Source organism: Rattus rattus, chromosome 6, assembly GCF_011064425.1.
Source record: "Rattus rattus isolate New Zealand chromosome 6, Rrattus_CSIRO_v1, whole genome shotgun sequence".
NCBI lineage: Eukaryota > Metazoa > Chordata > Mammalia > Rodentia > Muridae > Rattus > Rattus rattus.
The window spans coordinates 151,203,029-151,216,171 of record NC_046159.1 but is presented as its reverse complement, the minus strand read 5'-3'; the positions used below and the strand labels follow the sequence as shown (position 1 = coordinate 151,216,171).

At 44.2% G+C, this 13,143-nt stretch overlaps 1 protein-coding gene across 1 annotated transcript in view; it reads left to right on the top strand.

The window, feature by feature from the left end:
- The window catches only part of Reln (reelin), a 425,071-nt gene that overhangs the window by 399,778 nt on the left and 12,150 nt on the right, over positions 1-13,143 (top strand). The window contains 8 exon segments of the mRNA XM_032907091.1: positions 3-47; positions 49-199; positions 201-234; positions 754-929; positions 4,199-4,272; positions 7,591-7,752; positions 8,734-8,891; positions 11,462-11,681. Coding sequence (XP_032762982.1) covers positions 3-47; positions 49-199; positions 201-234; positions 754-929; positions 4,199-4,272; positions 7,591-7,752; positions 8,734-8,891; positions 11,462-11,681 — 1,020 coding nt within the window.

Below are 13,143 nucleotides of genomic sequence, written 5' to 3'. Positions count from 1 at the left end.
AGGAATCACTTGACTTTGCTTCATGAGATGGATTTCAGAAATACATTTCGTGAGGCACGACTACATCCTCCCTCCCTGAGGGGGGCTCACCAACACCACTCCCACTTCGCTGGTGGCAGCCTTTGTGATCAGCAATGGGCCTGGTTTCTCGGGTGAGCGCAGGGGCCCTGGACAACATTCTGATTGGTGGAGCAGAAATCAATCCAAGCCAACTGGTGGACACTTTTGATGACGGTAAGAAGAAAGCTCCAGTGTTTTCTCTGTCGGCTGGGAGTGGAGGCATCAGATAAGTAACGCACAGCCAGCACCTTGGCGGGGGTCTAGTTCATGCTGCTCAACCACCGAGAGCTGGTCTCAGGTCTCCTCGATTGATAACTCTTCAAAGTTGGTCACTTGCTGAGAATTTAAAGAACATTGCTAAATAAAAACTGTTTTTATTATAATTCATAATCACAATACCTAAAACATTTTAGTCCTTTTAGTAATTTCTGTTCAGAACACATAGTGCAGACGCCTAGGAAGAAACAGATCTTTACCCAGAAAAACAGTTCCGCTTTTATAGCAAAGTGATCGTTCTAGTAGTGACCATTAATATAGTATTGCCCTAAGCTTGGGCTCTCCCCTGGCATTTATATATTAAAAGAATTGTGTAAAATAAACACCAGCCTTGGTAGTAAACATGAAAATAATTTAACATGGAACGTCTTAGTTGAAGAAAATAACTCACGGCATTGTTTCCCGCTTACTTAACAGAAGGCTCTTCCCATGAAGAAAACTGGAGTTTTTACCCTAATGCAGTAAGGACAGCAGGGTTCTGTGGCAATCCATCCTTCCACCTCTATTGGCCGAACAAAAAAAAGGACAAGACCCACAATGCTCTCTCCTCCCGCGAGCTCATCATACAACCAGGATACATGATGCAATTCAAAGTAAGTCCAAGGGATACAGGAACCTCTGTGGGTTGTGGGAAAAGAGATTTGTTCTGACACCCAATGATCGATGTCACCCATTAAAAGGCACTGTAGCTTGTTGTTGCGTTTTGTAAAGACTCTATTTGGGTATGGTTATTTGAGCATAGATAAGAATCTGTGGAGATGTGAAGACGAAGTAAGAAATGTTATAGCTAGTATATATTCATCTGCCAAATGAAAGGCTTCAGTCGGTGCCTAGAACCCAACTGCCTCCTTCCCTCTGCCTAACCAATCTTCATCAGCCACACACCCTTCGTCAGCCACACCCCTTTCCTCTGCCTAACCAACCTTCATCAGCCACACCCCCTTCATCAGCCACACCCCTTCGTCAGCCACACCCCTTCATTAGCCACACCCCTTCCCTCTGCCTAACCAACCTTCATAAGCCACATCCCCTTCATCAGCCACACTCCCCTCCCTCTGCCTAACTGGCCTCACTTCGTTTACTTCCTTTCCTATTCTTCAGTTTACTTTTCAATGTTCCTTTGTCTCCAACTCCACAAACCTGCCCATTGACACAGTTGTAGCTCCCAAAGCCTCACAGAACTAGAGGAATTTCTTTAAATCTTTTCTACTGCTTAGCAGGCTAGAAAGGAGGACATTCGTAGGCACTGACAACTGCTCTCTTTCTGATGTCTGACAAACCTTTTAGAGGCATTACAGAGGTATTTTATTATTAGGTTGTTTTTAAAAACATCAATTACTCTAAATGCAGAACTGGGGGCTTTATTACAGACTGTTGACGTGCACCTGCCGTTCTCTTTGGCTCTGTGTTAGACTCGCTTCGGAGATGACCCAGTGTTCTCAGTGCTTACTATCCCTTAAGACTGTGTTCAGCTTTTGCAATTCGAAAGCTGCTCACGGTTGTGCTTAGTTGATTCCACACCAACTTCCAAGCCATGTCCTTTGGGAGTCGAAGTTCTCCTCTCCTGGTCCCACTGAGGTCTCTATCGTCTCCTCCTTGGGTGGCTCCGATCTCAGAACTGAAGAACACTAATGTTTCTCTCCAAACAAATTAATTTATTTAAAATAAAAGGAAGCAAGATGGAGAGCTGGATCGGCAGTTGAGAATGCTTGCTGCTTATCTAGAAGACCTGAGCTGAGTTCCCAACACCTTGTCAGGCAGCTCCCAACCTTTGTAACTACAGCTCCCGGGAATCCAATGCCTCTTCCCTCCATGGAAAGACATGGGCTTCCCCCAATCCCATTCATACACATACAAGTTAAAAATTTGTTTAATAAAGCTAAATTTGTCCCCTGAAATTTAGGTTATCCTAGAGTCAACATTCATCCGATGATCCTTTCTTCTCTCCTATACCCTCTATGTATTCAACTCTGTTGTCTTCCTCTACAACTGTGGAAAATCTCTCTCTCTCTCTCTCTCTCTCTCTTTCTCTGTCTCTCTCTGTGTGTGTCTCTCTCTGTCTCTCTCTGTCTCTGTGTATGTGTCTGTCTGCCTGTCTCTGTCTCTCTCTGTGTCTCTGTCTCTGTCTCTCTCTGTCTCTGTCTCTCTCCCTCTCCCTCTCATTATTCTATCTCCTTGGTATCTACTTGTGTGCCAGTTTTGTAATCTTTTTCCCTCCAAACATACGAATTTCTCCGTGCTTCCCAGAGTCTCTCCCTCTATTGCATCTGATCCCTCAGAATTCCATACAGTCTTCCTGCTTGTATCATACCTTGAAAAACAAGTCTCAAATATGGGCATCTAACCTTGACCGCTCACTAACAACTCAATTTTATATTAGTATTTTGAGTTACATTAATTCATTTACTGATTTGAGGTGTGTGCATGTGTCTGTGTGTCATGTATGCACGGTTGCCCATGTGGAGGTCAAAGGACAACGTGAGTCAGTTCTCTCCCCACTGACCCCAAGGAATCAAACTCGGGTCATCAGGCTTGGCCACAGCTCCTTTTTACCTCCTTTAGTAATTTCTGCACATGTCTGACTTGCTCTTAGCATGTCTCGTGGTAAGCTCAACAGCTTCCCTTCTACACAGCTCCTCCATACATCAGACTCCTGCTGATCAGATCACCTTTCCCCACTAACTAGCTTTAAATGTCTTAAAGTCTTCACTGCTCACTCTAATCAGTGCCCTCTAATTCTACTTCTGCTGGTTCCTCCTCTCCTCAGATCTTCCCTGCACCCTTAAGTCCATGTGTGCTCTATTTAAGTCAACATATATCCATCAAGTTCCCCTTTGGCACCCAGTCTCCCTCCTACCTACCTACCTTTGAAGTCAGCCTCAGATGAGCTTTATGTAGCCCCGCTCTTGGTGCACTGTTTCACCCCTCAAACCTTCAGTGGTTTTCTGTTCTTGGCGAGTTAAGAGCAATGGCTTGTTTTCCTGCATCACAGCCTGTGAAGCTCTGCTCAGCTCTCTAGCTTCCCCCCACAGGGTTCCATTCCCTCTCCACGTACCTCCAGCCTCAGCTTACTGTTTCCTCTGAGTCCGAGGTGCTCTCTGACCCCCAGGGTCAGCGCACATGCACCTAACAGATGAATTAATTTCCAATGCATTTAATCAGCTGCAATCTCACTATCCCTGTATATTTATGTGTCTCTTACATTCCCACTACTATTATTGGATGATGCTTCTTATTCTAACCTTGAATCATAACTCTCATTTATGAGTGTTATGCCTGAAATTTTTAGCACTAACTTGCCCTAATACCAATAGTGAATAGCGTTTGTTGATTAAATCAACAATTAGAACTTACATTTGAGTCACCAAATGTTACAACATTCATGCACTATTAAGGTTCAAACATTTAATTGCAGATGATACTGACAAGGAGAAACAGCCATTGAATGACTATTAAAGTAATGGTTGTTTTTTTTTTAATTTTTTACTTCCAAAGAAAAACTTAATAGCAGATGAGTGCCGTGTGTAAGTGAACGTGCCTTGCATAAGATACTTCCAGTTTCCCTCCATAAACTCTTCTCGGGATATATTTAGCCAATTTAGCTCATCCAAATCCGTGTGATGTGGCATATTAGTTAAATTAGTAGAGATAATACCTTAAAATCTTTAATCCTCAGCTTCTCTGTAGAGTGCATGACTTAACCGCTCTAAGGAATGACTTCTCCACGCCCTGGAAGGCTGCTGGTTCCTCTGAATAGTTGATTGCCCATTAGAGGCTTGACGTGGAGATAGAGGATTTCTGATTAGCTCTATTGGATGTCACCTAGTCTGGCCCTTATACTGACTGTCCTTGTTTGTTATAGATTGTGGTGGGTTGTGAAGCCACTTCCTGTGGTGACCTTCATTCCGTCATGCTGGAGTACACTAAGGATGCAAGGTTAGTGAAATTCGTCTACATTTCTTCCAAACCCGAAAACATAATTCAAACGTGGGTCTAATTTCAAGGTAGCTTCTTGCAAAGAAGCAATTCTGTGTATCAAAAGCAGAAGTCTTCAGGAGAGCATGGCATACCTGTAATCCCAGGAGTGGGGAGACTGGGGCTGCCTGCCATACCTAGAGAGACCTGGTCAGCCCCTGTGAATATTCATACGAATTTCACTAGTATAAAATTTGCATCCATGTCTTCATATTTTTTCCTTTCAAACCAAAGGGAAGAACTCAGTTTTCACACCGGGCATCTGCTTTACATTTTAAAATAAGATGCTGAGTTTGTTCTCATATAACTATCTGCTTCATGCTGCTCAAGGTTTTTAACAGACAGGTGATCTGAATACGCTCCAACTGGTGTCCTGACTCCTATCACACGTTAGCCATGTGGATGGAGCCTGACACAGGGCGTTTCCCTTGTACATAGCTGTCTAACTCCATCACTATGGAAACCTAACTATATTATGTTGAGTCCATTGGTTCTGTGCGTGTTTCTAATGAGAAGTTCCTTAAACCCATTCATTCTTACTTGCTGTCATTTTAGTCTGTCGTCTGAATGCATTCACACATTTTAATGTGGTTTTAAAGAGTTAACACACGTCTAATGAGAAGCTATTCTCCTTTGGGTTTTAAGTTAGTGATGCTATGAGAATTTCATACATAAGGTATTTTAGCATTTCTTTTATAACCCGCTCATTCCCCTAAGAGCTGTTCCTATGTCCATGAGTGTAGGGCTGTCCACTGGAGTGTGGGTGACCCACAAGAGGTTTGGGGTTTTTGTTTTGGTGTGACCATTTCTTTTTTGTTGTTGTTGTTGTTGTTGTTGTTGTTGCTTATTTTTATTTTTTTTTTTTTTTGCGGTTTCAGGCAAACATCCCCTTCCCCCCCCCCCTTCCTTATGGGTGTTCCCTCCCCACCCTCCCCCATTGCCTCCCCAACAATCACATTCACTCATGGTTCAGTCTTAGCAGGACCCAGGGCTTCCCCTTCCACTGGTGCTCTTACTAGGATATTCATTGCTACCTATGAGGTCAGAGTCCAGGGTCAGTCCATGTATAGTCTTTAGGTAGTGGCTTAGTCCCTGGAAGCTCTGGTTGCTTGGCATTGTTGTACATATGGGGTCTCAAGCCCTTCAAGCTCTTCCAGTTCTTTCTCTGATTCCTTCAACGGGGGTCCCGTTCTCAGTTCAGTGGTTTGCTGCTGGCATTCGCCTCTGTATTTGCTGTATTCTGGCTGTGTCTCTCAGGATCGATCTACATCCGCTCCTGTCGGTCTGCACTTCTTTGCTTCATCCATCTTGTCTAATTGGGTGGCTCTATATGTATGGGCCACATGTGGGGCAGGCTCTGAATGGGTGTTCCTTCAGTCTCTGTTTTAATCTTTTGCCTCTCTCTTCCCTGCCAAGGGTATTCTTGTTCCCCTTTTAAAGAAGGAGTGAAGCCTTCACATTTTGATCATCCGTCTTGAGTTTCATTTGTTCTAGGCATCTAGGGTAATTCAAGCATTTGGGCTAATAGCCACTTATCAGTGAGTGCATACCATGTATGTCTTTCTGTGATTGGGTTAGCTCCTCAGGATGATATTTTCCAGTTCCAACCATTTGCCTCCTAATTTCATAAACTCTTTGTTTTTGATAGCTGAGTAATATTCCATTGTGTAGATGTACCACATTTTTCTGTATCCATTCCTCTGTTGAAGGGCATCTGGTTCTTTCCAGCTTCTGGCTATTATAAATAAGGCTGCATGAACATAGTGGAGCACGTGTCTTTTTTATATGTTGGGGCATCTTTTGGGTATATGCCCAAGAGAGGTATAGCTGGATCCTCAGGCAGTTCAATGTCCAATTTTCTGAGGAACCTCCAGACTGATTTCCAGAATGGTTGTAGCAGTCTGCAACCCCACCAACAATGGAGGAGTGTTCCTCTTTCTCCACATCCTCGCCAGCATTTGCTGTCACCTGAGTTTTTGATCTTAGCCATTCTCACTGGTGTGAGGTGAAATCTCAGGTTGTTTTGATTTGCATTTCTGATGACTAAAGATGTTGAACATTTCTTTAGGTGTTTCTCAACCATTCGGCATTCCTCAGCTGTGAATTCTTTGTTTAGCTCTGAACCCCATTTTTTAATAGGGTTATTTGTCTCCCTTCGGTCTAACTTTTTGAGTTCTTTGTATATTTTGGATATAAGGCCTCTATCTGTTGTAGGATTGGTAAAAGATCTTTTCCCAATCTGTTGGTTGCCGCTTTGTCCTGACCACAGTGTCCTTTTGCCTTACAGAAGCTTTGTAGTTTTAAGGAGATCCCATTTGTTTCCATTCTTGATCTTAGAGCATAAGCCATTGGTGTTTTGTTCAGGAAATTTTTTCCAGTGCCCATGTGTTCCAGATGCTTCCTAGTTTTTTCTTCTATTAGTTTGAGTGTGTCTGGTTTGATGTGGAGGTCCTTGATCCACTTTGGGTGACCATTTCTTAATATTTTAAATGTTTTTAATTGAAATGGAGTTATATTACATTCTCCTCTCCTGTTCCTCTCCCCACCTCCAACCTTTTACTCTCCCTCAAACCTCTCCAATGGGATATTTTACAAGGGAATAGCTTTTTATTTTGTATAGAATGTATATTTTTATGAAATATAATTACATCTTTTTCTACCTCCCATTTCCCCTCTTCTACTCCCTCTCAAATGCATGGCCTCTTTCTCTTTAACTTAGTATTACACGCATGTGTAGATGCATAGACATAGTTCTTTAATTGTTATCGTTACATACATGGATATATTTAATACATTAATGTCTTCATGTACAGACATAAGTAGGTTGAGTTCTTTTAATGTTACTTGTAGGTATATAACTTTAGGGTTATATTCTAAATTATTTTCAGTAATTCAGTGATCATAGTTATATTTAATTTTTAAAAGATGAAATTCTAAATGAATAAATCTTTAAAGAGAGGTAGCTAGAGCGATGGTTCAGCGGTAAAGAACACTGGCTGCCCTTCCAAAGGACCCAGGTTCAGTTCCCAGCTCTCAGTGGCTCACAACTGTCTGTAACTGCAGTTCCAGTCAGATTGCCTCTTCAGCCTGCGCCGGAACTGCACACATGTAGTGCCCATGCATACATGCAAGCAAACATTCATATACGTGAAATAGAAATGAATTTTTTAAAGAGGAAATTCATGTAAAACAATTTAATCCTATCCCAAAGCATCACCTGATGTGTTAATCACACAGTCCTTCTGACTCGTCTAATGCAACCCCTTTTGATTGCTACAGATCTGACTCCTGGCAGCTCGTGCAGACCCAGTGCCTACCTTCCTCTTCCAATAGCATTGGCTGCTCCCCCTTCCAGTTCCACGAGGCCACCATTTATAACGCTGTCAACAGCTCGAGCTGGAAGAGGATCACCATCCAGCTGCCAGACCACGTCTCCTCAAGGTGGGTCGTCTGCAGAGGTGAGCCCAGAGTTCCTCGTGCTGTGGTGGCTTTGTTGCTACTTCATAACTGTAATTTTGCTACTGTTATAAATTGTAATGTGAAGACCTGTGATCTCTGACAGTCTTAGGCAAACGCTGTGAAAGTGTCGTTTGACCCCATAGGGGGTCGCAACCCACACATTGAAAACCTCTGCTCTACACAGCCGTGCAGAAAGATGAGAACAGAATTTTAGCTGCAGCATGAGGACCCTTTCTTCTTCTTGCCATCCCATGTCCCAAGGAAAAGATTGGAACATATTTGTAAATTACTCACAGAGTCCAGATTTTCTTTTAACTACATTATCATACCTGTGGGACATTTAGTCAAACATCCTGAATGCTAGAGTCTACACAGAGACTGAAGTTGGGGCTAATTCTGCCCTTGCTTTCCATCCTGCCAAAGCCTATGTTGCTCATGTAGACACGCAGACCTCCTGGGTTGCCAGGTTACAGAAAGCTGAGGATACTGGGTGATTTTTCCGGGAGCAGCATTCGTTTCACTGAAAGATTTAGAGAATTATATGCTTCTTTAATTTAGATAGATAGATAGATAGATAGATAGATAGATAGATAGATAGATAGATAGATGGATGTACACACACACACACACACACACACACACACACACACACACACACACACACCCGGACATAGAATTACTGTAGAATAGAATAGGAAATTCTCATAAAAGTTGAATAGAAGGAATAACACTCTGGCTTCCACATACATCGCATACAAACACATGTGTGCATGGGCACAGACAAAGGAGGAGAAAACCTTAGACAAGATACAGCTTTCAGAAAGGCACGTGAAGACTCACACCCAAGGTCTGGAAGATGAGTCAGCTCCCTGCTTTCGAGGCCTTTCCTCAGATCCCCTTTCCCACAGGCGGAGGCTAGGCACGGGAAAGCCTGCTGACTCTGTTCTCCCCTGGGTCTCTCAGTGCCACACAGTTCCGCTGGATCCAGAAGGGAGAAGAAACAGAGAAGCAAAGCTGGGCCATCGACCACGTGTACATTGGAGAGGCTTGTCCCAGGCTCTGCAGCGGACATGGTTACTGCACCACGGGGGCCGTCTGCATCTGTGATGAAAGCTTCCAAGGTCTGAACCCGGGCTGTTCGTGAGGCAGGGCTGTGGACTCCTTATGTTACATACAGGGCACTAGGAAGTGGATGGGAAGGCCATGCTGAGGGGCAGAGGGGACTGGCACAGTCTTTGTCTTCTATTATTATTATCATCGCACTGGGTTCTCGGTCTTGAGCTGTATTCCTGAAAGCGTTTTAAATAATTTTTTAATTGGCCTTCAAAACACTGGCTCTCATTATGATATTTACGTATGTGCTCCCCTCCCTCCTCCCTCCCAAATAGTTCCCCTCCTGCTTCCTGAAATCCATTTTTAAAAGAAGACTGAGAAATTGGGAGGATGACCCGTGCAGTAAAGCACTTGACTTACAAGCCCAAGGACCTGAGCTCAATCCCAGAATTCACATAAAAATGCCAAGCGTGGTGCCCCCACACTGTAAGTGCTGGGGACACAGAGACAGGAGGTTCCTTAGAGCTCACTTGGCTGCTAGGCAAGACTAGTTGATGAGCCCCAGTCAGTTAGAAACTAACTCGAAGGAGGTAGATGACATCCGTGACAATGACATCTGAGGTTGTCCCCTGCCCACTGTATGCACACATACCAGTGCCCACATATACTCAAATACACCTCACATCTATGCATTTAAAAAAAAGGCAAAAATAAACTTGATAGATTCTATACACGACGGTTTACATTTGTAAGTAGATAGGAAAAATCCATACAGGGGACCCTGTAGTTCCTTATGGCCCCTGCTTTTCACATGAGCTTCCTGTCCCGGCCACACCCACTCTCCATTTCCTCCTCTGGGCCTTGTCTTCATCAGCGTCTGTCTAACTCCACCTTCCTGCATCCAGATTTCATCCCCCTACCCCATGGATGTAGCCGGCAACCTGAGTGCTCAACTTCCCGGGTCACTGTGCTCCTCAGGAGAAAAAAAGCAAGCTTCATCATACAACTGAGTTAATTTCTATGACGTGGGCTTCCAGAGGCCAAAGGTTTGGGACAGCATCTGGTCAGACTCTCCCATGGTGGGAAAACTGGCCTGACCTGCTCTCCTTTTGCACAGACTCTGAACAGGCTCCAGACTCCACCATCAAACACTCACCATTACATCCTCGCAGCGTAATAATTAAAGCCATGTAAGGTGACCATTCCTGCTTGATAAAGAAGTAATTTATTTAAGCCTCTGTTTGCTTCGTGCTGCTCATTTTTATCCAACCTTCAAGAAGGCTTTTTAATAGGCAGATAGATGATCCACATATGCTCTAACTGGTGTCCTGACTCCTAACACACATTAGCCATGGTGGATGGAGCCTGACGTGGGGCGTTTCCCTTGTAGATAGCTGTCTAACACCATCCCTATGGAAACGTAACTATATTATGTTAAGCCCATTGGTTCTGTGCATGTTTCTAATGAGAAGTTCCTTAAATCCATTCTTATACTCGCTGTATCATTTTGGCTTAGAGGTTAAGTATTTGTTAAAAGCACAGAGCTGGTAATCATGACCAGGTCCTGGGTTTTATTTCCTTTTCAACATTGCCAGTTCTCCCAGCTGAGAGATTATCCAAAGAAGATAAAAATTATACAGCTTCCCCCCAAGAACACAATGTTAGATTATATATGTGTCGGAATTCTACTGGGAGATCCATTTAGATTTCTTGCTTGGTGCTCTGTCTTTGCCTCCAGATGAAGTTGGGTATGATTAATGTAGACACGTACACATCTCTGATATCAAAAATTACTCACCCGCCTCCTGCTCCCCTCTTATCACTGCTGCCAAGACCAGCTGGTCTGCCTGGCTATTAGCTTAAGAATTTCAACTTTGGGCAAATGAATGAATCAAATGTCTCACAAGAAGGCCTGGCTGCCTGGCATTTTCCCTCTTCCCTGATCCAACGGAAGTAGGGACTTTCTATTGTGAATCATTGAGGGCATTTAGGAAACGTGTATCATTCAAATCAAGAAGAAATCTAAGGATGTACGCATTCGCTGGCTTAGTGTCTGACATACCAGTCCCACCTAGGTGGCTCCTGAGAGACATTACCAGTGGATTTATTATTCATTTATTTATCCCAGCATCATTGCTGATTATTGAAAAGGTACCGAGAGTCGTATTAGGTGCTGGAACCCAACAAGGAATTAAGACAGAGACTCTGTTCTCGGGACTCGTTAAGTAAAGAGCGGGATATAGAATAACAACACAGCATGTCTAGCTTCTGCAAAATGGTACTAGGAAAAAGTAATTAGATTGCCCTCCCATACCAGGGAGAGAGCTCCCTGGTGAGACCCATTACCAGCAAACGCACAAGCCTGGACAGCATTTAAGCAATAGATTGGCACAAGTAGTGAATACGTTCACATGCACGTGTGTAAGCATCGACTCAAAAGTAATAGGATTTGTCTCACCGTAAGCCAATACCTACCTAAGTACAAGAGGAATGATTGCTTCTGGGAGCGAGCCTGCCTGGCACGTCACCGTTCTCGCCTAAGTCTGGCTCGAACCTGAAATCGAACATTGTTCTTTTTTCTTGGAGGATTGTGTTTACCCTGGCTGATTCCGATCTCAATGATTACTTTCTCCCCCAGGTGACGACTGCTCTGTCTTCAGTCACGAGCTTCCCAGTTACATTAAAGATAATTTTGAATCGGCAAGAGTCACCGAAGCCAACTGGGAAACAATCCAGGGCGGCGCCATCGGAAGTGGCTGTGGGCAGCTGGCGCCCTATGCCCATGGAGACTCGCTCTACTTCAATGGCTGTCAGATAAGGCAAGCCGCCACCAAGCCGCTGGACCTCACTCGAGCAAGGTGAGCAAACCCTGAGCCTCCCTCAAGGTGCAGAGTTGATCACAAGCCCGGATCCGATCATGGACTTCATGCAATAGCAACCACTAAGCAAGGGAGCCTGAATGTGAAAGAACCATTGTGTGTTTCAGCAGCTGAACTGTCACTGTGTAACATTACCGTAGGCTGGCTTTGTTATTTCTTCCCCCACGTACTAGCTACATAGATAACGCGATGACGATGGCAGCCACAGCAGATGTGTGAGTCAATACGTTATGAATAGGTTTACAAAGGCAAATAGCTTTAGCCCCTGTAAGTTTAGTAAATCGAAATCAAGGATGAGGAGATCTTTATTACTAACGCAGAAGAGAATTAGCAGAAACCGTACACTATATATTATGTACGCATAATGTATGTATGTTATGTGAATGATGTGCAGCAAGGCCCTGGCAGGGTTGACTTTCTTCCCCAAGTCCCATCCCCGGCTATTCTGCCAAAGCCAGAGTGTGGGGACCATGTGAAGGTTTGAAGGGGCCACAAAGCCCTAAATGGTACCCAATGAATGGTGGCAGGAGTTCAGGAACCACACGGGTATCTGCGGGCTAGCTGTGCAGTGACAGAAGGCGGCGGTTAACCTGAAGCCTTTCCTTTGGAGAACACTAATATTTTCTGAGGCAGAAAAACAGATTTTTGTGGTTTTCAGTATGATGCACTGTAAGAATATAATAAAGGCAATTCCTGTGTGGGGACCATGGAAATGCTAAGGCCGTACCCATTGTTGGGGTAGAAATCTCGGCTCACGTCAAACCACAACAGACCAACGTGGTTCCATGTGGAAAGGTTTAATGAGAGAAGAAGAGTAGAAGAAGAGAGGAATAGAGGCTGGCCATGAGCACGTGGAGGGAAAGGGGGAGCGAAATGGGGAGAGAAGGGACAGAGGGGAAGAGGGGAAGAGCAAGAGAGTGAGGAGGGGGCAAGCAGCCCCTTTATAGTGCGTCAGGCACAGCTGGCTGTTGCCAGGTAACTGTGGGGCGGAGCATCCCTGGCTGTTGCCAGGTAACTGTGGGAGTGGAGCTTAGAATGCCAACACATTCTCATTTTTCCTACCAAGAAGGTATAATTCATCTAGAGTCAGGCTTCCTTGACCCCCACGTACAAGTCAGTGAACAACTGCACACATACGCACACATGCACACACAAATAGCGGTATCCTCTAAGCATGAAGATGTTATATAAATAACATATATTCCTTATTTACTCTAAATGTAACCACCCTGTTGGGCACTAGTAACCCTATGAGGAGATGTTTCTGTGTTTAAAGTCCATGTCTGCAGGGCTGAGGAGTTGACTCACTGGGTAAAGAGTCTGTCCTGCAAGCAAGACAGCCTAAGTCTAGATACCCAGAACTCACATTAAAAGCCATTGTAGAGATGCAGCTCTCATCCTCAAACTAGAAGCAGAGACAAAGGACACCGGCCCTTGCTAG